Raw genomic sequence first — 24,815 nt, forward strand, 5'->3', positions numbered from 1 at the left:
GGAGGGGGCCTGACATACACTCAGGACACCCAGCCAGACAAGGGGACACCGGCCCCTGCAGCCCCACATTGGTGGGGACACTCAGGGGCTCTGAAAAGCCACAGCTGGGCTCCAGCATCAGTTTTGGAGATTGAGGGGAAAAGCCCACACGCATCATGATGGTGCATCTGCTCTATTCAGAATGAAAGCAGTTTTCATGGCTCCTGAGGCTTGAGAAGCTTCTGGAGCTGGTTACTCCATACGCGTAATAGCCTTTAAATCTCATAACAGCCCTTCTGGGTAAGTGCTACTTTCACCCTCACTTACCAGAGAAAAGGCCTTCTTTGTAACTGAACGTGTACAGAGAGGAAAAAGAGAAGAAGGAAATTCAGCAGAATGGAAACCAAGGGAGTGTTTGGTTCACGGAATTATGGGATGATATGTATTTCCTCAAAAGCAGTGGTGTCTGCAGCGGTCAGAATGGGGGTCAGCGAACGTTTTCTGTAGGGGGTTGGAGAGTGAACAGTTTAGGCTTTGCGGCCCTCTTTCGCAGTGAGGTTGCCATGGTAGCGTGAAAGCGACCACAGAGAAAATAGACACACGTGGGTGTGGCAGTGTTTCCAAGAAATTCTATTTACAAACCGGGTGGCAGCCTGATTTAGCCCACGGGCTGCAGTGTGTCATCCCTACCGTGGAGAGCATGGTCCTAGTGACGGACCCTCCTGGACCTTGGCTCCACGTTCCCTTGCAATGTGACCTTGCCTCTCTGACCCCCATCTCCTCCACTGACACATGACACAATAATAGTACCATGGGTGCTTGGTGAGGCTGTAGGTGAAGAGCAGCATTTTTGTTTAGTGGCCATACTCCAGTGTCCCTGCCTGGCACCTTGCAGTCACTCTATAAATACTTGTCAAATAATCTATACAACACACATAGAGCAAAGCCTGGTGCAGGGTAAGCAGTCCTGAACTGGAAATTTTCACTGTGTGCTGCCAGCAGCCTCCCTGCAGGAGGATGGGTCTGGCCCGATCACAGAGGCTCCCCTGCTGCCAGGACAGTTCCTACGTAGGCACCCATTGATGTTTTGTTTCCCCTTTTCAGGTTTTTTTTTCAAACTTTACATCATAGTTACATAAAACAAAAGTTTATAACTGGGAAATAAAGACAAAGAGACTTAATAAAGTCCCTCCACTGGACACTTGCAGCCCGTGGGGTGTGCCCACACCATTCTGACATCACACACCATCAGAGGACGCTTGGGCCAAACACAATGTAGGATTAAGCCCAGAACTGGAAGAGGCAGCTGGAGATGTCGGGTGGTCCAGCACTCTGCCTTCAGGTGATAAAATGGTACTTCATTAAAGAGGCAGCGAAGGTCTGAAAAAGTAAAGTGACTTGCCCCACAAGAAGGTAAGGGTTGGACAGGGAGAGGGAGAAGGCCCTGAAGATGAGTTTAATGTAATGCAGGTTAAGTGGGTCAAATGGCGAGACTGCTTACCATATAGTAATGTCAATTAACATTAGCTGTTACTGTCTTTACTATTTTCCCATCCAACCATGCCCTTGCCACTATTTCTTATAAGTGTAGCCTCTAACTGTCTGAATTTCTCACCTCCAGCTCCGTTTTAAACCAGCTGCTGTCAAGAGCACTGGCTGAAAGCACATGCTTTGATGTTGAACTAGAATCCCATCCTGGCTCTGCTATTGAGCTGTGTGACTTGGGCTAAGTGACTCTACCTCTCTGAGCCTCAATGCCAAAAGAAGCAACAGTACCTCCTCAGAGACCAGCTGGGAAGATGACATGGGCTCATGTCAAAGGGTTCAGCACAGGGCATGGCCCAGAGCAAGTCCTCGGTTATTTATTTAACAAGTATATTTTGGGGACCTACCATGTGTCAAGTACTTTTCTAGACACTGGGGCCATGGAAGTGGCCAAAACAGAGAAAATCTCCCCCATTGGAAGACTTAAATCCCAATGAGTGAGGCAGGTGATAAATCAATAAATGTATAATGTATGGGAAATTTATTTTTAAGAAAAAAATACAGTCAAGGGACAGAGAGTGAGAAAGGAAGGGTGCTTTTCTAGACGGTGTAGTCAGGGAAGACTTCTTTGGGGAGGTGACATTCGGACAGAGTCTGAATATAGTGATGGAGTGAGCCATGCAAATATCTGGAGGAAGAGCTTGTTGGGCAGAGAGAAAATGGAGGCTTTCATCACCCACATCATCAGCATCCTCATCCACATCGTTGTCATCATCAGCCACAAGCACAGTGCCCAGTACAGCATCGACACTTACTGAGCGACCAGAGAGGGAGTTGCAAGTGTAACTCAGATCCACAGAAGAATGGAAGACAATGGGTATAATAAGAAAATCAAGGTTGGCTTGGATGCCTGGGTTCCTCATCCTGTCTCCTTTTAACTAGCTGTGTGACCTTGAGCAAGTCACTGTCTCTCCATGAAAACTGACTGACCACTCTCGAAGGCTGCCTGGAAGACGTGAGTGTTGAGTACTAACCAGAAAGTATCATTTCAGCCAAGTCTGCGTGGGTCCACTGGTGGCCAAAGGACAGGCAGTGCTCATGGAATCCCCTCTCCCCATCCACTGGGCAACACTGAAAATTCCAATTCACAGAACCCCCAGCTGAGGCAGGATGCTACACTCCGTGAGCCAGGTCCAGCACAGAGATGTATTTTAACACTACTGTGTGGGTCCACACAGTATTTGTTTTCCAATGTGAATTAGCTGCCAATGTTTAAAATCAGAGAGATTTCATAAAATTCCATATTCTTTGCTTCTCTTAAAAAAATCAGTAAATCTGGCAAAACTAGTCCTGTATGGTGACAGTTGGGGGAAACTGAGTAACAGTTATCAGGGCATCAGCTTGGCTGTTTTCTACAGATCCCACCAGGCCCTGACACTGAAGGTCTTGCCAATTACAATCACCCTCTGCTGCTGTTTTCCTGGTAACATAGAAATTGTTCTCTGCTTCAGAAATGTGAAAGGAGAGATGGCCAGAACAGCCATGTTTCACCACACACATTCTCCTGCATCCAACCCACTGCACACATAAATGTTACCTATAAGGATCTGAGTTTGCAACCCCTATGTGTCCTATAGAACTACTAAAGCCAGGGGTGAAAAGTGACTAAGGGCCCTGCTCATTTCCAAATGGGAAAGCCAGGCCCAGAGAGTATAGGAACTTACTCAAGGTCACCCAGCGAATGAGTAGCAGAGTTGGGATTCCAGACATCTGTGTCCTGAAGTCCTCCCCACAGTCCCAGACAAGAGGAAGCTCTGGGCCTTACGAGACTGCCCACAGGTGACAGAACCATGGGTGGACACCTGGACAAGAGCAGCCAGTCCGCAGGCTGGCCAGGAATCTACAAGGCTACAAGGTGACAGCTCGTGTAAGAATTACGAGTCTCAGAAGTATCAGCAGGAATCCGAGAGACAACTGGGCAAAGAGAAGTGACAACCGAAAGTGGAAGGGTGGACAGAGAGACAGGGGAGGGGCGTGGGTGGGCCAGCGTTCTGTGAGGAAGTAGGGAGCATGAGCAAACAGACCCTGCTCATGAGGAGACGGAGGCTCTGAGGGAGAGATGGAGGAACAAACTCTGTAAGAGAGTAGCGGCTGTGAGGAAGCGATGAGGGACTCGATGCTCGAGGGACAGAAACAGGAGGCAGAAGTAGCAGGGGCGGCAGGGGTAGATTCGGGGAGGGAGTGGGCATTATGCGGGCGGAGACGCTACCAGGGAACAGAAGTTACAATAGAGCAGGAATTGTAACCAAACAGAAGCTACAAAGATGCAAAAGCTCAGAAGCAGCAGACACTCTGGAGAGACCAAGAACGGCACAGGGAGTGGATGGTGAGGAAGGCCAGTTGGAAGCAAGACAGAGGAGCGGAGAGGAAGCGAACAACTGAAGCCCTTTCGCTGGCACAGCCTCCAAGCCCACAGCCTCCGCCTGCTTGCACCCGTGCTAGCCTCCTCCAGGTCCAGCTCTGCTACAGGAATTGTCTGCGGGCCCCTGGGAAACCGTCTGCATACTGGTCCTTGCACCATGCTCCCCCCACTCAAACCCCCACCCCTCTGGGAGCTGGAGCCCTCCTGCGTCTACTCGATTGTAGACTTGTTTTCTTTCCAACAAAAGAAAATAGTTGGATTATGACCCCCGTTTCCCGACTCCTGGTCCACAGCTCATCCCACTGCCCCAGGTGCAGAAGGACCAGTCACGGCCTCCCTCACAGGTGGCAGATGTTGGCACTTTCCTCTGCAGACACTGGCTGGAAACCCAGTGGGGTCACGGATTGGCCATCTGAAGGCCAGCCAACAGACATTTTTGGTCTGGGGGCCTCAGTGACTCCTTGAAGCTGAATTTGAACGCCTGCAGCCTGGTTTGCCTCAGTCCCCACAACTTCCTATTCATTTAAATCCACCTCTGGCCTCTTAGGCAACTGACTTGCAATGCCTGTTTTGGGCCCAGAGTTTTCCTATGAAGGGTTAGAAAGTAAATATTTTGGGCTTTTGTCAGCCAAGAGGCAAAACCGAGGCCGTTTTGCAGGTACTTCTATGACCAAAGAAAACAAATATTCACCAAAAAAATTTTTTTTATTTGTGGATACTGAAATTTGAATTTCATGTCATGTTCACATGTCATGATATATTTTTCTTCTGATTCTTTTCAACCATGTTAAAAAATGTGAAAGCCATTATTCTTAGCTCACGGGCTGTACAAAAACAGCCAGCCAGCCGGATTTGGCCCACAGACTGGAATTGCTAACCCCTGCCCTAGACTGTCACCTCTGGCAGCACTAAGCACCCAAACATGGTGAGTGCTCAGGCAGGGAAAGGGAAGAAGCAGGACCACGTGGTAAGAACAATAAGGCTGTCAGTTCCAGGAGGGCCCCGCCTGCAGGCCCCTGATTACCAAGCTCCAGGCCACAGTCCTCAATGAGCCCACCGAGACCCCAGCCTTGCCCACCTTACCTTTAAAGTCAAACCACCACTTGAGAGATGGTTTTTGGGATGGGAAGAAGAACAAGATGGTGACAATGGACACGCCGGTGACAGCATCAGAAATAAACCTACAATGACAAGGCCCCAAAGCATGTGACCCCGGGCATCTCAGCAGGCCAAAGTTTGGCAGATTTGCAAATGAGGATTTGTGGAAGGGAATTAGGCCCACTGTGAAGGGGACATTGTTGGAGGCCACCGGATTCTGTCCTGCACTGCACTCAGCAGGGAAGCAACCGCCCATGGATGCAAAAGCTGTTTATCCACAGCTTTCTGGGGCATTTAGACTCTGCTTGAGCCAAACAAATCTTTATCCTCCTAATTCAAGGACCCTAGGAAGAGGGACTTGATCAAAGAGGGAAGAATCTGAGAGCTACAGGGGACTGGGGTCCGTGGAACCCCAATGCATCCGCATATCCGGGGCTCCTGTAACGGCTTGTATGTATCTGTTCAATTCTGCATTCCTCCTGGGATGGGCAGCCCATTCATGCCGACAGAGCCCAGATGGAGGCCCCCTCATAGCCCCGCAAAAACCTCACTACCACCTTTCAAGGATCCACAATGTGTCCTGTGGGGACATTAAGCCCACAGAAGTCCCAGAAACAGCCCTGGAGGGCAGGCATCTTCCACTTCAGATGAGGAATCTAAGGCTCAAAGAGCAGTCGCAGCTTGCCCAGGGTGAGGCCGTGGTCTGTGGAGGAGGTGGCCTTAAACTCAGATATTTCTGGCTCCAAGTTCAATGAAGCACAGAGCCAACTGCCAACAAAAGCGCTTTCAGCCCACACATTTGGGAAGAAGAGTATTCAAATGACCGAGAAACTAGAAAAGAGGGTTAGTATCACTAGAATCGAGAAATACAAACCAAAACACAAATGGAGTACCATTCGTCTGCTAACAGACAGGCAAAACTTGAAAAGGGTGATACTATCTAAAGAGGATGCTGAGAAACATATACCGGTGGTTGGAAAATAAACTTTCTGAAGGGTAGCTGGCAATGTTCGGAAACTTTACACGTGAACACCCCTTGATCCAGCTGTACTTCTAGGAATTTATCCTCAGAAAATAACTGGGCTCTTGTACACAGATTCTGTACAGGGATATTCATCACTGATAAGAGAAGAGAAAATGGAGGGGTTTTAGTAGGGATATGTTTAAATAAATTGTGTATTATAATATACTTAATGAAATACCCTTAATTTGTTTAAAAAAAGATAAATTATCAATTGTTATGTTTGACATGGAAATACAACCAAGATACCTTGTAAATTAAGAAAAAACCCCAAGTTTTTATTTGCAGTATTGGACACAGTCCAAAAAGGAATTGGTTAAATAAATTGAGATGCTTCCAGTCTACAGAATACAATGCAGTGTTTAAAAAGAATGAAGTAGGTCAGAAATAGCAAGCTGTCTATGATATTGTTATTTTCCAGTTTTTTGTTCTATGTACACATCTATGTATGTGTGTATGTATTGATATGGGTTGTGTGTGTATCTGAAATATTACACACCAAACTGTTAATTGTGATAATCTCCAGGGAATGGGACAGAGGGTAGATGAAGGGCAACCAACTTTTACTTTCTCAATTTAGCATTGTCTGAGTTTTCTATAATGAGTATGCACAACTTCTGTAACTAAACAACAAAGAAAAAAGCAGATGACAAATGCTGTGTTTACTGGATTCACATTTCTGTTTAAAAACTTGTGTTTATTAGATATGTTTCTTTTTAGCTAGTTTGTGTGTGTTTTAAAATTAATTGAGGTACAATTAACATGCAATAAAATGCACCCATTTTAAGGATATAGTTCAATGAGTTTTGACTAAAGTATATGGTCCTGTAACCACCAATACAATCGAGATGCAGAGCAGTTCCCAGAGAGGCATTTTTTTTTAATCAGAAAAGATGTATATTAGACCTGGAGACTGAGGTTCTAGGTGATTTTCACTTTCTTTATATTGCTGGAATGTTTATAACATCAGTTTTCATTTGAAAAAAATAACAAAGTACTCACATTTTAGAAAAACAAGAGAATGGTAATAAGAGTCACTTCTCTTGGCTCCATGAAATTATATTGTTTCTTCCTCATACTGACCCTCATGAGATCAGAACTTATACCCTCCATTTTATGGGGGATGGTGCAGGGGGATGGGGGAGGGAGTCTGAGGGTCAGAGGGTAAAGAGTAAAAGAGCTGCTCTATTCAATATGGTAGCCACGAGCCACGTGTGCCTGCTAGACACCATAAATGTGGCAAGACCAAATATGACAAGTGTAAAATACACACCAGATTTTAGTGTGGAAAAAAAGAATGTAAAATATCTCAACAATAATTTATTATATGGATTACATGTTGAAACAATATAGTGTTAAATAAAATACATTATTAAAATTAATTTCACCTGTTTTTTTAAACTTCTTTATGTACTACTAAAATTTTTAAAATTACTATGTAGTTCCCATTACATCTCTACTGGATGGTGCAGATCAAAATCATCAGATCTCACCAAATCCAGGGGATAGATCTCCCGTCTAATCATGTTCTAACTCACACCAGAATTTGACACAGTTGCCCGCTCCCTCTTTTCTTAAAACACTCCCCTCTCTTGGCCTGCGCTAGTCTGTTGCTCAGGGTTTCCACCTACGTCACTACTGCTCCTCTGTTTCTCTAATGTGATCATTCTCTATCCAGCTCCTAAATGTTGGGATTCCTCACGGTCTTCTCTGCTATCCTATATTCTTTCCCCAGCTCAGCCCATCAGTTCCTATGGATTTAAATTTGAAATTTATATGGTGACCCCCAGGTTTATATCTGCAATCTGACACCTCCTCTGAGCTCCAGGCTTGCATATACAACTACCCTTTGTGGTATTTGAAAGGCATATTAGATTTGACACATCTAAACCAAGTCCAAAATGGAACTGTCTATAAGCTATCCCGAACCCCCTAAAGAAATGTTCTTCTTCCAGCCAACCACCTATGTGGTACTCCTTTCCCTCATGCCCCCAAATCCAACCCAAGTCCTATCATTTCTAACTTTGAACTATATCTTGACTACTCCATCTCCATTGCCACCACTTTTATTCAAGCCATCGAAGCCTCCCCCCTTGACCAGGGGTCAGTAAACAACTCCTATAAAGGGCACACGATAAATATTTTTGGTTTTGTGGGCCATATGGTCTCTGTCACGATGTGACTTTGACACTGTAGCATGAAAACAGCCAGAGACAATATGTAAATGAATAAGTATGGCTATTATGTTCCAATAAAACATTATTTGTAGATACTGAAATTTGAATTTCATATAATGTCATGTGCCACAAAATATTATCTTTTCATTTTCCCCTAGCCACTTGAAAACATTTTAAAAGATTCAAAAACAAGTGGTGGATCATATTTGGTCCATAAGCCTTGGTTTCCCGACCCCTGTCCTAGATGACAAGGGTCATCCAGGTGTTGTTACAGCTCCTAACTGTTCTCCTCACCTATATTTTGCCCCACTATCCATCTTCTAATAAATGTAGCTAAGATTTTACTGAGTTCTTTCAATCACTTGACATGTATTATTTATTTTCAGAACAATGAGAAGTGTACTATTATTATGCCATTTTACAGATGAGGAAGCTGAGACACAGAGAAGTTAAGCCACTTAAAACCCTCCAATAGCTTGCCACTGCTCTCATTAAAAAAAAAAAAAGAAGACTAAAACACTTAGCATGTCCATAAGACCCTCCATGATCTGGTCCCCACCTGCCCTTCCAGCCACATGTCAGCCAATTTTCCTCCCTTCCCACCAGACCTTGGTTACACTGGGCTTCTTTTAGTTCTTCGAATGTATGAAGTTGGTTTCCACCTCAGGCTTTTAGTAGATATCCCCAGTGTATCTCTTAATTTTTACTCTTCCTAAACTTAGGTTCTTCCCAGAACTATCCAAATGCCCCCTACTCCATTCTTTTATAGTATAACCCTCTCGCTCTTTCTTTCATAGCACAAACGAGCAGCTGTGCAAATTGTATTTGTTTTTATCTGTGTTCCCAGGATCTGGCATAACGTTTAGCACAAAGTAGGTGCTCAATAAAAGTTGACTGATTGAATGAATGAATGAATGATGTGCTCAGGTTTGCATGGTTTGTAAGTGGCAGAGCTGGCATTCGAGCCCAGTTTTGTCTGATTCCAAAGGCAAAGATTTTAACACATGAGAACCCAAATGTTTTATCATCCAAGAGAGAAAAAGAGGGAACTGTTAACAATTATACGGGACACAAGGTGTAAATCCAGCCCAGTCCTCCTGGGCTGTACTGCCTCCTCAGGTCCAGGTGGCCCATCCCATAGGTCCCCAGAGTCTCACCCGGGGGTGAAGAGGCTGGCCCAGCCAGGGATGAACTTCGGGTCCCGGGAGAAGAGGAGGATGGCGAACATGCAGAAAAGGATGAACACAGCCTGTTCAGCAAACCTGTGGCACAGAGATGCAGGCACCATGGTGATTGTGGGCTTTGGGGGGACCTCAGCATAGGAAGGCCTCAGGCAGGGGATGCTGGGTGTGACTGGGCCCAGGGCCTGCCTCTGAGAGCTGAAAAAAGTAATTCACTCCCCAGGAGGTCCCGAGAATGATGGGAGTGGTGTCCCTGGTATAAGTGTTTCCTTTCCTGGGGTTTCCACACTCCCCCAGGATCCTTCCTGAGCATTGAGCACTCCTCCTGCAAATTACTCACAGCATCCCCACTGGGAATTTCCCAGAGTCCTAGGGACAATCCAGAGAGAGAAAGAAAACAAAACAGAGTCAGAATCAGAAAAGCAGAGTGAAAGGAAACTGACAGAAACAGAGAGGTAGGCAAACAGAGAGGAACAGCATACATACAGAGGGGGACAGACACAGAGACGGACAGACATGGAGAGAGGGGTAGACAAAGGCAGAAAGAATTCCAACTACTGGAGCAAATATCTACCCAATGTGCCCATTTCACAGATTGGGGAGCAGGACCCAGAGAGGGTTAGTGCTTTGCCCAAGGTCACACAGGAAGTTAGCAGCAGAGTCAGACATTTGTGGGCAGGCCTGCTAATTCTTAATTATTTTTACCACATGAGAAACATGCACTAAACAAGGTTCTGGGTATGCCGTGAACCAGGAGGGAAATTACGCTCTATGCAGGAAGGTGGCAGGTCCCCACACCAAGTATAACCTGAAGGGCTTTCTGGTCCTCAGGGTATCTGCCTGAGTGCCAGGGCAAGAGGCTGACTGTGTAAGGCATCTCCCAACCTGCCATCTCTAGGCTCCCAGGCCATTGGTCCTGAAATTTCCTTGGGACTCAGTCTCCAAGGGGGTCAGGGGTTAAGACAAGAGGTAGCTCTCCTGAAAGTCTAGTGCCCAGCTTTCTCCCCAACCCGAGGACCCCTTTGCCACGCACTTGGTGGGCCCCAGGTTCTGGAATTCCTCCCGAATCACAGCTCGAGCCCTGTTTTCTGCATCAGTTCTGATCTCAGATTTCTTCTTCCTCCAGCTCCTGAAACAGAAAGTGGGGAGGTAAGGAGTGGCCACTGCAGATGTAACTAACATCTCACATACCCCGCCACCTTCTGGTAAGGCCTCATTCTCTCTGTTCAGGAGACACTGCAACAGCCTGCTGAGTGGACTCCCTCCCTCCAGGTTCCCTTTCTAAAATCTGTTCTCCCCACCTGTAGCCTGGATGGTCTTTTAAAAATGTGAATCTGATCATATGATTCCCAGGCTTAAAATCCTTTAGGGGGTTAGACAGACTCATGAATAAACAGACAAACCAAGGAAACAAAACAGAAAGTCCAGAAATAAAACCAACCATAAAAATGGGGGTTTAGTCTCTGATAAAGTTAGTATCTCAGATTGGTGTGAAAAAGATGACCTATTCAGTCAATGGTGTTGGACACATAGACCAATGGAATAGAATTGAGAGTCCAGAAAAAGACCCATACGTCTATGGTCAGTTGATTTTTGGTAAGAGTGCCAACACCATTCAATGGGGAAAGAATAATCTTTCAACAAATGGTGCTAGGACCACTGGATAGCCAAGTGCAAAAGGATGAATGTGGGCCACTACCTCATACCACGTACAAAATTCAATTCAAAATGGATCAAAGACATAAATATAAGAGCAAAATCTATAAAATCTTTAGAAGAAAACATAAGGGTAAATTTTCATAACCTTGGATTAGGTAAATATTTCTTAGATACAACACCAAAAGTACAAGCAACAAAAAATATATAAATTGGACTTCATTAAAATTAAAAACTTTTGTGTCTCAGTAAGTGGTGTTGTGACAACTGGGTGGTCATCTGGAACAAAACAAAGTTGGATCCAAATCTGCACCCTAAAGTTGGATCCTCACACTGAACCTTAAGAATAAACTCCAAATAGGTAAAAAAAATTTTAATGTAAAAAACATAAAAATGCTAGAAGGAAACATGGGATTATTCTAACTCCTATAATGGGATGACTTTTCTAACTGTAATTGAAAATTCAGAAGGCACATGAGAAAAGATTGATAAATTCATATACATAAAAAGATTTTTAAAATTCTGCATAGAAGAAAGCATCATATGCAAAGTAAAAAATCAGGAAAAAATATTTCCAACTCATACCGCAAAACAGGCACTAATCTTAAAATATATAAAGAGCACTAGAAATCAATAAGAGCAATACCAGCAATCCATTTTAAAAATGCACAAAAGATATAAACACACAGTTTAACAATTCACAGGAAAGGAAATACCAGAGACCCTTGTGAATAAACAAAAAGTTTTCACACTGCCCCCCCCAATATGAAAGGTTCCTCAAAATTACTCCTAAAACAAATGCACATTATTTTTCTCTTATCAGACTGGCAAAAATCCACCTTGCTGCATGGACACAGCCACTCTCATACATCGTAAATGGGGGAACAAATTAGTGCAATTCCTTTTGGAGAACAACTCGACAAAATCTATTAAAATAAGTGTTTACTCTCTGACCCAGATATCCCACCTATGGCAATTTTTCTCAAAAAATACTTGTTACTATACAAAATGGTATCTGTTAGGGAGACCAGTCACCAGGAAATATACTGTATCTGCTTGTATTTGCTTACAGAAACTGCAGATTACCCAAGAAACCAGAAAAGTGGATACCTGTTTGGGGGGATGTATCGGGTGAATTAAGGTAATTGAAGGCATGGTTGGGAAGAAGAATCCTCACTGCGTACCTCTCGGCATTGTTTTTGACCTTTGAACCATGTGTATGGGCTGCTTATCCAAATGAAATAAACAAACGAATATTTTTTTAAAATTCACAATGGTTCTTCTGTATGAAGGTCAATCTCCCACAAGGCCCTCAATGATCTAACCCAGAGTTTCTCAAACTTGGAGCTATTGACATATTAGGGCAGAATCATTCTTTGCTGTGGGGTGGGATAATTCTTTGGTGTAGGGGGTTGACTTGTATATTGTGGAATGTTCAGCAGCATCTTTGGCCTCTACCCACTAGGGTAGTACTTCCTCAGTTGTGACAACCAAAATGTCTCCAGACATTGCCAAAAATTCCCTGGTCAGGGGTGGGTGTGCGGGGGAAAAATCATGCAGAGTTGATAACTTCTGCCTCATTCCCTAGCCTCACCTCCCACGAATCTCCCTCACAGCCTGAAGTCAGTCACCTCACCCCTCTCTCAGTTCCAGAACGTCCCTTGCTATCTCTGGCCTTGGGGCCTTTGCACTCACTGTTCTGTCTGCCTGGAATACTCTTCATCATCCCCATCTCCTTCTCTCCCTTTACTGAGTTAATCATATCACTGATAATGGAAAAGAATCTGAAAAAGAATATATATGTATATATCTAAATCACTTTGCTGTACACCTGAAACTAACTCAATATTGTAAATCAACTATACTTCAATTTAAAAAATCTTATCTATGCTCAAAACTCACTTTCCCAAGGAAGCTCTCCGGACCTCCCAGTTAGGTGAGGGCCCTCCAGTGCACACCCTCATATCTCACTATTCTTTTCTTTCGCAGCACTTATCACGACTGGTATTTCTGTTTGTTTAGCTGAGCATTGTCTGTCTCCCCCACCTGGGGTGCAAGCTCTCCAAGGGCAGGAACTCTCTCAGCCTTGCCCAGCTGCTGCACCCTTAGCACCTGCGACAGGGTCAGGCACACAGCAGATGCTCAGAGGACACTTGCTGAGTGAGGATGGTGTCATAGGATTGGCTTGAAACTTTTCTGTTACCCACCCAGAAACACCTCTCTCACTGGGCTTCCCTCCACTGGTATCTCCCCCATCACAGCCTCCCTTGAGACCAAGTACTGCAGGTGTCTGCTAAACAGGTAGACGGGAGAAAAGGGCTCTGTTTCAGGCCCAGTACCAGACAGTTTTCATACTCTCCCTCATTCAGATTTTACTTTAGCTATAGCTCATTTTTATCCCCAGTCTACAAGTGAAGAAATTAAAGAAGGCAAGACTCAGGGAGGTTACAGAATTGCTCAAGATCATGCAGAACCATGATGCGAACTCTGGTTTATCTGAGCCCAGTGTTTGGGCTTGCCTCTCTGGGCTAAGCCAGGCTTGGAACCCTGAGTTTCTGCTTTGAGAGGTCACCACAGTCAGAGCCTTTCTGTTCTCAAGGTGTTTCACATCTCTTTGATCCAGAGTAGCTTCTACTTGTTTCCAGCACTTGTTTTCCCACTCTATAGATGAGAAAAATCAAAGCCCAGAGAGGTAAGGGGACTGGGTCAGAGAGCACGACTTTACAGCATGGCTGCTACCCCTAGCCCAGAGCTGCAGATCTTATTTTAATATTTCCCAAACTCCAGGCATTCACAAGCTACCTCCACAAATGTTCCTATATCACATACCGTATGGCTCGTATTTCCTTAATATTTCCCTGCAACTAGATTCAGCGTTTTAATTAAAGAAATGTATTTAAATAGAAAACTTATCTATCACTCCCATACGTGGCAAAAAGAATCCCTCGTTATACACAGAAAGTACCCATAACATTAAATTCATGAAGGCAAAGCAACATTACTACATCTGGCTAGACACTACTGCTGGCTTACGTCTCTTGGCTTGAGGCTTGTGCTTTGTATTTTAAAAGGTTGATCTGGAAATGTTGGAGAGGTGTCCAAGTTTTTCCTCACCCTCTTAAGACTTTCTCCCCAGCATAAGCAGATTGATTCTACAAGAGTTGATAAAGGAATATTTTTCCCACTGTATGAGTCAGTGTTATTTAATACCTTGTCCTCATGCCACCTCAAATTATCTCCTGCACTGGGACCCCGCAAGACGGGAAACACTGCCCTTCTCCTCTGCTTTGAGTGTGTGGCTGACTTAAAGAGCAATACTGTCAGTAATTACTGATGATGAGTGGCATCCACAGAGGGCCTGGGTGTAGCAGGCAAGTCCCCACACCACCTGTAATCCTCACATCCCTAGGAGGCGAGCACTACTAGTCACCACAACCGACGTGAAATTTTAACGACTTAGGGAGGCCGGCCACCTGTGAGTGAGAAGGGAGCTGGGACTCCAGCACAGCTCACCCTGCCTCAAAGCTCAAGTTAAACGCCAGGGTACCTCAAGGTTATCCCTCCGTACAGGAAGGAGATCCAGAGCCAGCCCACCAGCAGGAACAGCAGCATGAGAGGGAAGGCGAAGATGAACCAGGAGCCGAAATTTACTACGTCACACTGTGGGAAGAAACTGGAGAAAAGAGAGGGGTGAGAGCCCGTCGAGGGTAGCCATGCGGATGGATGCATCTGAGACGTACACAGGAAAACTAAAAGAAGCATGCTAAACACGAACAGTGGGGTTGAAGGTCTTTCAAGTTTTTCTTTTTTTCCCCCTATATTTTCTGAGTGTCCTATAATGTGCCTATATCATGCATAATAAGAATAAACTAATAAAATGTATTTGGGGGGGCAAAGGCCAAGGAGAACACTTGGGGCAGCTATTTCCCTGTCTCCCCAGGTTCCCGGCTAGGGAATCAAAATCCCACATTAACCCCCATATTCCTTTCAAATACCCTCCTCCCTGACCAGAAGGTCCAAGCTTGTGCAATTAAATGTTGTATATGATTTGCATGTGATTTGCATGTAATTTACCCCAAATCTTTCATGTTTGGTATTTTTACTTACAGCTCCAGCATTTCCCACCTCATTTCTTTTCAAGTTGGAACAAAGGCTCACATCAGAGTGGGCAGGCAGCCTGAAAACTCTCTGATAGCAACTGCCGCCCCGCCCCCCCATTCTCCCCACCTCCCAACTCAGGAGCAGCCCCTGAGGCCCCCTGGAACCCGCGTCCATCCTGCCAGCCCTGGGCATGTGCTCCAGCGAGTCCTAATACCAAACACCCTGCTGTGTCCCCCCAGTCGACTGCACCTGTGCTGGCACTTTCTGCTAATTGAGGAGACTAAAGGGTCAGCCCACATCGTCCCCACATCTAAAGCAGGACCATCTTGGCTTCTGGCTTTTCAGTTGCTAACCAAAACAAAAAAATCCCACAAGGCATAGCCAGGTCTTGCTCAAAAAATGGAGATGAAAAGACATCAAAGGTTTGCAGTGGGCTTAAATCAACTGGGAAAATACCAACGCCCAGCTCCCATCCCACACCTCCCAAATCAGGATCTCTGCACCCGAGACCCAGGCATACTTTTTTCACCTTCCCCAGGGTCTCAAAATGCACTCACGGCTAAGAATCACTGTTTGCTTTTTTTTAAATCATAATCTTAAAATCAAAGCATTTGAGAACCTGAGAATATTGTGGAGGGTTAAGGTTTTAAAATTGGCTCATGAGATTAAAACATAAGTGTACTTAAAATTTCTCATGAAAAGAACTTTGACTACCCACAAGTATAGCACTGATTTATGTACACCAAACCCAATCTCAAGAAGACCAACCTGGCCAGCTCTCCCTCCATCATCTTAGTAAGTCCTTGACTCTTTGGTTGAATACCAGGTAAAGAGGTTGGTCAGCAGCTGGGGCCATGCTGAATGCCAAATAACTCTGTCACTGTTTGTCAAAATGCTTGCATTTGGATTCACATAGATTAAATGGGTACAGGATGCATCTCCACTGCAACGGAGTCTTAGAAACCCTACTTCTCAGAATCCTGGAATCTAAAAATCTTAGAATCTTGAAATACAAGAATTTTAAAAAATCTTCAAATGAAGAGGTTTGGAATTATGGAATCGATGTCATGTTGTCTGAAAATCCTTGTCTTTGACTTTCTTGCCCTGACAGTTGGCCACCCTACCTCTGTTTGAACAGTTTCAGTGCCGGGGAGAATATACCTCTTGGCAGACTCCACTCCATTCTGGCCCGTGTACCTGGTTGCAAAGTTTCTCCCAGGACACCACAGCCACAGATCAACACCTCCCATTGGGGTCAGTTTTCAAAGCAGACATCATATCATGCCACCCCCTGCCCTCAGCTCTCCACTGACTCCCCATCTCAGTTGAAGGAAAAGTTACATGCTTACAATGGTTGCCTTAGTCTGGCTTCTTCTGACCTTACCCTCTTCTGCACCCCAGCCTCCCCGGTTTTTGTGCTGTTCCCTGAGACTGTTCCCACCTTTGTACAGGCTGTCCCCTCTTTCTGGGATACTCTTTCCTCCTTCGTTGGCCTAGCTCACTCCCTCACTTCTAGGTCTGTGCTCAAGCGTCACCGTATTAGAGAAATCGCACACTCCTCACCAACCTACATAAAACAGCACCCACTCCTGTCACCTCTACTCCTTTACTGCCTTATTTTATCTCATAGCTTATCACACCAACATATTATATGTTCATTTGTCTTTTCCTGTATTGCCTGTCTCCCCTATCAGAATGGAAGTTTCCCAGTGCAGGGACTTTGCTGGGGTTTGTGCATCACTGGGTCCCCCGAGTCTGGCCACAAGACACTTGGTATGACAGAGGGGAAGGAGCGTAGGAGCAGAAACCTCAGTGCCAGGGCGGGGGTTGGGGAGGAACACTTGCTTTTACCTCTTGAGCTGCCCAAGCAGGATGAGGTTGGGGGCTGTGCCCGTGAGGGTGGCAGTGCCCCCGATGCTGGCAGAGTAGGGGATGGAGATGAGGAAGCCCTTCCAGATGTTTCTGCGATATTCCTCCTCCTTCTTGGAGTTAGCCTGGAGATCCATTGGAGTCTCTGCCTCCTCAGGGCAGTCTTTGCTTTAAACAAACCCACAGAGAAGCCATTCAGAATACATTCAGAATTCCTTGCCTTGTGGGGGAAACACACTACTTAGGGCAGGAAGGCTGAGCTTTCTAGGAGGTAACTGACACAAGCATCAAAAACCTCTAAAAATATGCAAATCTTCTGCTTAAGCGTTCTACTCTAAGAATCTGTCCTAAAGAAATAATTGGGCAAGGACCTCAACTGTGGGTACAAGAACATTCACCATGGTATTAAACATAATTTAAATCGAAAACAACTACATATCCATCAAAAAGGGATTGGCTAAAGAAAAATGATTCTCTTTCTGCATGGAACACCAGTGTAGCTATTAATTTAGGTGGGTGTTTATTAAGACATAAAGATGTCCAGTATATAAAGTGAAAAGGTAGGTAACAGTACTACTTAGTTTTTTCAGTTTAAAAAATAGTCACATGTTTCATGAATATATGAGTATTAAGAAAAGTCTAGAATGGCATACACAAAGTTATTTTGGTGCCTCCTTGGCAGGGGGGATTATGGCTTTTTTTTTCTCTTTGACTTTTATTTATATTTTCTGGGTTATTTTTCCTGGTACAGTTCAAGAGTTTTAGGAAAAAATAAAAACTAAGAATTGTTAATCATACAGTAAAAGATAATGATGTTGACGCAAATTTATTGAGGTGCAAAGATATCCACTGCATTCCATTAAATGAGAGGACAGGGTGCCAAATGGCATATATAGCATGATCAATTTTTTACACTAAAAATGCATTTATATATACAAAGAGATATCAAGGAACAGTCTAGAATGGTATTCATTTAACTGTTTTAAATTCTTTTAGGGAGTAAGATGCTGAGTACATTTTTCCTTTTGTTTAAGAGGTGTTTTTTTTTTAACCTGTGCATTTATAAAATGTTTATAAGTGAATGAAATTAAGAACTGTCCCTGTGTAGCAAATCAAAAATTTTTTTAAGGAATGAAAGATATTTCAAATATCTTCAGGCCTTAATTACTACATGAGGGGCCCCTTTTTCAGAGGACGGCAGGGATGTGATCTGGGGTCTAAAAGGAAGACAAGCACTGGAGGCAGCTGGAGATGGATGTCATGGCCTGACTTTTCAGGGTGAGAGGCCTGGTCAGGAACCTGGGGCCTCCGTCAGAGCTGAGGCCCCAACCAGACTCAGCCTCCCAGGAGAAAATGAGCAGAAAGGGCCCTAGGGCTCATCTCCTGCCGCCCTTTTCTTGTTTGGATGGGAAACTGAGGCCCAAGTGGAGATAGGATTTGCATCCAATGGACATGTTGTTCTAAAGAGTTGGGGTCAGTCTTTTCCAGTAGACTCTGCACCACCCCCTCACTGGCAGATGGTTAAAACAGATTCCCAGGATGCGTGGCAGTGAGTGGCTGGGCCACTCACAGAAACTATATCTCAAGGCTGGACTCAAAGCCCCCATATATGGTGCCAAGAAGGAGAACGGTCCATGGGACAAGACAAACCAATGTAAGACCACTTTTCTCCTCTGCTAGAACCCTCCATCAGCTTCCATCTCACTCAAAGTCAGAGCTACATCAATGGCCTACGAGGGCCTACATGCTGAGTCCCTCCACCACTGCCCCCTTGCCACACAAGCAATCTCTCTGACCCCACCTCCTATACCTTCGACTCACCCAACTCCAGCCACACCGGCTTCCTGGCTGCTATGTACTCCCTCTGCTGAGAACACCTTCCCACAGATCCCCCATGGCCTTTCACCTCTTCTAGGTGTTTACCCAAGAATGACGTTCTTAGTGAGGCCTCCCCTGACCACCCACTTTAAACCTGCCCTCTCGCCTACCCCAACCCCTCCCTAGCCTTCTTTCCCACTTTGTTCTCCTGCCTAGCATTCGCCAACCTTCTGACCCACTATGGATTTTACTTGCATATTTGTTTCTTATCACAGGGATGTAAGCTGACGAGGGCAAAGTTTTTGTCTGTTGGTTGCTGTAACTCTGAGAGTGCCTGGCTCATCGTAAGCTCTCTAAAAATATTTGTTGAATGAATGAAACAGACCTGATTGATGTCCAGCAACACCTTGAGCAAGTCACTTTACTTCCTGCTGTTTGTTTCATCACCATTAAGCTGAGATAACAATGCTATTAATAACAAGCGTTACCATCCATGCATGGAAGGCCCAGCAAACTGCTTTATCTACATATCTCATTTAATCTCAAAATTACCCTGTAAGATGGGTTCTGATATCATGCCCAGCTGGTAGGTGAAACTAACTTGAGGTTCAGAGAGGTTAAGTGACTTGTTCAAATCACAGAGCCAGTAAGCTGCAAAACCAGGGTTCAAAGCCAGATCTGCGTGGTCCCAAACCCCAAGATCTTATCCACTCTGCCATATACAAAAGACACCAAAGACTGAACATGCTGTCAATGTGGAGACACTTCCTAAGTCACAGAAATGTGAAGGGTTGTTATTGTCTAGGGATATTTTTGTGTTTACAGCCAACTAACATGATACACTCTTTCCTCTTTGACTGTCATGCGGTTTATGCCTCCTGCTCTTCTGGCCCCTCCTTCCAGACCCTCCACCTCACCAGACCTCTAGGGATTTAATGTGCTCCTCTGCCCTTCCCACATTTGCTTTTGTCAAGGAGGCTGGCGCCAAAGGGACAAGTGGTGGAAACTTCAGCATTAGGTCATTTGGAGAAAAACTAGGGGATGGGTGGGGGGTTGCTTGCAGCACTGAATTCTTGTTCATCATCTCCTTGGGTCAAGCACCGGCTCCTCTATGAATTTCACCAGGAACTCACTCTTCTGTGCCGGCAATAAATTGCATCTCCATGGGCACAGTGTGCAGGCCGTTTTTCCGCACAGCAGCTAGGAGGAAAGAGCACGATGTCTTTAGTGTGATGCAGTAAGTGCGACAGGAGTGTCCCATTCTTGGGCAGCCAATCAAGAGTGCTTCTTCAGGTCCCAGCCTACGCTATTCATTGGATCAAAAAAAAAAAATTGGCACTCAAAATTCCAACCTCCTGTCTCAGTCATCCTTGTTTGGAGATAGCTTCAGGCCTGTGGGCAGGGAGTTAGCTGCAAGGATGCTTGACAACCCATAATTGAAGCCTAGGCTAATCTGAACTGCTATTGTCAAAGGGATGTTTGGGAAAGACTGGCTGTGAGTGATAATGGATCAGCAATGGGATTGGTGACTCCAATCTCCCATTCATTCATTCGTTCATTCATTCAAAAAGCATTTATTGAGTACCTACTATGTGCTATGAACTATGAGCTTGGGGTACACAATGAATAATATAGGACAATATCCTTGCTCCCATGAAAATTATATTCTAGAAAGGGTGACAGTCAGTTATCAAATAAAGGAAATTTCAGGTTGTGATGAAAGTGATGGAGGAAATAAAACTGGGCAATGTGATGGAAAGTGATTGTAGGTGGACTACTGTGATCGGGCCAACAGAGAGGACATAGGAGCTGATGGTGTTTGAGCTGAGACCTCAAGGATGAAAAGGGGCCAGTCATAAGAAGAGCTGGGGGAAGAGGAGTTGGGGCAACAGGAACAGAAGTGCAAAGGCCCTGAGGTGAGAGTGTGTCTGGTGTGTTGGGAAGCAGAAGGGAGACCAGTGGGGCTGGAGGGCAATGAGGGAAAGGGACACCAGGAGGAGGGGAGGTGGGAGAAGAGGCAGAGGGTGGGGTGGCAGGAAGTGGTCTGGATCATGAAGAGGTCTTGGAGCTCACAGTAAAGACTTCAGCTTCTCCTCTGAGTCAGATGGGAGTGGAGCCAGGAGAGTGTTTGAGAAGAGTCAGGGCAGGCTCTGACTTTGTTTGAAAAGTATCCCTTCAGAAGACCTAAATAGACATTTCTTCAAAGAAGACATACAGATGGCCAACAGGCACATGAAAAGATGCTCAACATCACTAATTGTTAGTGAAATGCAAATCAAAACTACAGGGAGGTATCACCTCACACTGGTCAGAATGGCCATCATCAAAAAGTCTACAAATAATAAATGCTACAGATGGTGAGGAGAAAAGGGAACTTTACTGTACAGTTGGTGGGAATGTAAATTGGTGCAGCCACTATGAAGAACAGTATGGAGGTTCCTTGAAAAGAGAAAAATAGTTACCATATGATCCAGCAATCCCATCTTGGGCATATATCCAGAGAAAACTCTAATTTGACAAGATACATGCACCCCAAAGTTCATAGCAGCACTATCTACAATAGCCAAGACATGAAAGCAACCTAAGTGTCCATCAATAGATGAATGGATACAGAAGATGTAATACAAACACACACACACACACACACATATACACACAATGGAATATTACCCAGCCATAAAAAAGCATAAAATAATGCCATTTGCAGCAACATAGATGGACCTAGAGATTATCATACTAAGTGAAGTCAGATAAAGACAAATATATGATATCACTTATATGTGGAATTGAAAAGTGATACAAAATGAAGTTATTTACAAATCAGAAACAGACTCACAGACATAGAAAACAAACTTGTGGTTACCAAAGGGGAAAGGGAGGGAGGGATAAATTAGGAGGTTGGGATTAACAGATACACATTACTATATATAAAATAGATATACAACAAGGACCTACTGTATAGCACAGGGAACTATATTTAATATCTTGTAGTAATCTAAAGTGGCAAAGAATATGAAAAAGAATATATATATATTCATATCTAAATCACTTTGCTGTATACCTGAAACTAACACAATGTTGTAAATCAACTATATTTCAATAAAAACAAAATTAAATGAAAATGAAAAAAATCCCTTGTTTGATAGGTCATTCTCCTCAAAGGAGCCTTTGATAGCATCCTGGAGACAAGAAAAACTGAAGGGGTTAAAAGCTCCTGCAGCTGAAACCATCACCAAAGGTAAAAGAATCCATCCCTTGGCATTGGGAGTGTGACCGGTGCTGAACACACAGGTTCTGGGTTCAAATCCTAGCTCCATCACTTGCTTTTTGACCTTAGATCAATGTGGTTCCCAAATGGGGACCGATTCTGCCTCCAAGGGACATTGGGCAATGTCTGGAGACAGTATTGGTTGTCACAACTGGGATAAAGGTGGTTGGGTGCTACTGGTATCTACTGGTCAGAGGTCAGAGATGCTGCTTAACATCTTACAATACGTAAGTCAGCCCCCACAACAAAGAATTACCCCACCCCAAACGTCAACAGTGCTGAAGTTGGGAAGCTTTGGCTTAGATGAATGTCTTGATCTCCTTGTACCACTTAAATTCATAAAGTGGAAGTAATAATTCTCCTAGAGTTATCAACAGGATTAAAGAATTGATTCATTTGTTATAGACAATGTTTTCATCCCCCCAAAACTCATATGTTGAAACATAATCCCCAGTATTAAGAGGTGGAGTTTTAGGGAGGTGACTGAGTCATAAGAGAGAAGCCCTCATGAATGGGATTAGTGCCCTTAGAAAAGACACCCCACGGAGCTTCCTTGCCCCTTCCACCTTGTGAAGACACAGCAAGAAGGTGACTGTCTATGAACCAGGAAACAGGCCCTTAACAGACACCAAATCTGCTGGCACCTTGATCCTGGACTTCGCAGCCTCCAGAACTGGGAGAAATAAATACCCAGTCTATGGTATTTTTGTTACAGCAGCCTGCATGATAAAACATCGTTTAAAGCAGGGACCAGCAAACTTCTTCGGTAAAAGGCCAGACAGTAAATATTTTAGGCTTTGGAGGCCATATGATCTCTGTTGTAATCACTCAAATCAGCCACGATACCATGAAAGCAGCCATAGACAATACAGAAATGAGTAAGTGTGGCTAAACCTTTATTTTTGGACACTGAAACAGAATTTCATATAATCTTCACACATCACAAAATAGTCCTCTTCTTTTGATTTATCCAAGAGTTTAGAAATATAAAAATTATGCTCAGCTCACAGGCTGCACAAAAAAACAGGCGGCAGGCTAGATTTAGTGGGCCCAGTTTGCCAGCTCCTGATTTTAAAAATGTAACAGGAATTTGAGCACTAGTGAGGATTTAGTAAATGTGGGTCACTATTAAGAAAGAACAAAAAAGTGGCCCGACGCCTGGAACTAGTCTGACCCAGATATGACACATCGTTCTCTTGTTGGGCCTAAATAATCTTACACATCACCAACTTGAGACAAAGTCACTCTGAGATTGATAAAATGATAAAATGAGCTACAGCAAGGACTTTCGAATCTTGTTTAAACTCAAAGCCACTTGCCACCCACAAAATACTGAGCATCCCCTTCTCTTGCTAAATAAATGGCTACTTCTTTATCCAACCATAGAATTGCCCCTGATTTCTGACGGCACCCAATATAGAGCAAATCCTGCTTCCTTAGACCCCAACCCCCACCTCAAATGCCCCAACCAAAGCCCGAATTCTATGAGAGGTGCTTTCTAACACCCTCTTACTGAGTTGATCGTGGTTGCCCATGGTATGCACGCTCCCTTACCGTGGCAACGATAACAAACTCAACCTGTTTAACTATAGATGTGTTCCTGGGGACTTCTGGCCATGTGGACCGGGAGGAAGGGTCTAGACTCCAGCCTCATCTCTTCCCCTGTCTCACCCAGGGGTTTGGGGAAGTCCCTTCCTTTCTCCACTTTTGGCTGTTCTTTCCCTGCTGGGACCATGAAGAAGCAGGATTCCATGGTGACTAATTGGGTCATTTTTACTGTGCCCAAGGCTGGCCCTGCTGACCACCAGCAGGGGATCTGAAAGCTAAATTCAGATCAACTCACCCTGGGCCATGGGGATGCGGGCCTCACGGCTCCCGTGATGGGAACACATCCACATGCTAAGCACGAGGCCGGAGGCCAGGGCACTGAAGCAGGAAGTGAAGAGCTGTTAATAGGACACTGATGCTGGAGGGCAAAGTCGCTCCCCAGGGGATGGCCAGACGGGAAGAACTCTGACCCAGTGACTCCCTAGCCCCCACCCGTCTTCAGCTCACTCTGTATGCATCCCACCCAGGTCAGGACCACAGCTGTCACGCAGCATCAGATGTCCGCAGAGCTCACCAGCATCTCAGGTATAACAATAGGCCGCCCTCCTCCACCCTGGATGTACATTAGCGTCTCCTAGGAAGGCCCAGAACCCATCCTGGAGGTTCTGCTTTAGTGGCTCTGGAGCAGGGCTGAGGCCTCAGTATTTTTTAAAAGCTCTGCAGGTGATTATTTTGTGTAGCCAGGGTCAAGAAGACTCCCCTGAAGTTACAGATGGGGAACTGAAGCCTCCAGTGGTTGCCTATGACCTCAGAGGGGGTGTGTGCCCACCAGTTTGCCACAGAGCCCACCTGGACCCTTTTCTTATCCATGGAACTCGGCTGCTGCCAGCAGCTGAGCTGGAGAGCCTCGACATAAAACTGTATGTGCTACAGACAAGACAGAGGTGGTGATTCACACACACACAACTGTAAACAGTACGTATCTGTAGCATAGGTCCTGGATTCAATCCCCATTAAAAAAAAAAGATTAGTAAAGAGGGAGTTTCACTTTTTCCTTATGCAAATTAGTAATATGAAAAATTTTATATCATGCATTATTTTTTCTAATGGTGATGATAATAAAACCAATGAAGATGAAGTTGAATACAAACAGGAAAACCAAGGTGCACTCAGCTTGTAGCAACTCACCTAC

The 24,815-nt window shown here is 44.7% G+C and overlaps 1 protein-coding gene and 1 long non-coding RNA gene across 4 annotated transcripts in view; one reads left to right on the top strand and one right to left on the bottom strand.

Moving 5' to 3' along the window:
- Nucleotides 1-24,815, bottom strand: part of SLC13A3 (solute carrier family 13 member 3) — an 87,181-nt gene that overhangs the window by 12,105 nt on the left and 50,261 nt on the right. For 2 of the 3 annotated variants that reach the window (XM_072944331.1, XM_072944330.1), the window contains 6 exons: nucleotides 19,941-20,007; nucleotides 16,972-17,157; nucleotides 14,567-14,692; nucleotides 10,397-10,492; nucleotides 9,340-9,444; nucleotides 4,970-5,067 (listed from right to left, as the gene is read on the bottom strand). In XM_072944331.1, coding sequence (XP_072800432.1) covers nucleotides 4,970-5,067; nucleotides 9,340-9,444; nucleotides 10,397-10,492; nucleotides 14,567-14,692; nucleotides 16,972-17,157; nucleotides 19,941-20,007 — 678 coding nt within the window. The remainder of the gene's footprint in view (nucleotides 1-4,969; nucleotides 5,068-9,339; nucleotides 9,445-10,396; nucleotides 10,493-14,566; nucleotides 14,693-16,971; nucleotides 17,158-19,940; nucleotides 20,008-24,815) is intronic. The other variant, XM_072944332.1, reaches the window with a different exon arrangement.
- LOC140687446 (uncharacterized) lies at nucleotides 1,141-12,428 on the top strand. Its single transcript, XR_012061779.1, has 4 exons — nucleotides 1,141-1,392; nucleotides 9,324-9,471; nucleotides 10,490-10,512; nucleotides 12,092-12,428. It is a non-coding gene; the product is annotated as an uncharacterized lncRNA (long non-coding RNA).

Source organism: Vicugna pacos, chromosome 19 (genome assembly GCF_048564905.1).
Source record: "Vicugna pacos chromosome 19, VicPac4, whole genome shotgun sequence".
NCBI classification, from domain to species: domain Eukaryota; kingdom Metazoa; phylum Chordata; class Mammalia; order Artiodactyla; family Camelidae; genus Vicugna; species Vicugna pacos.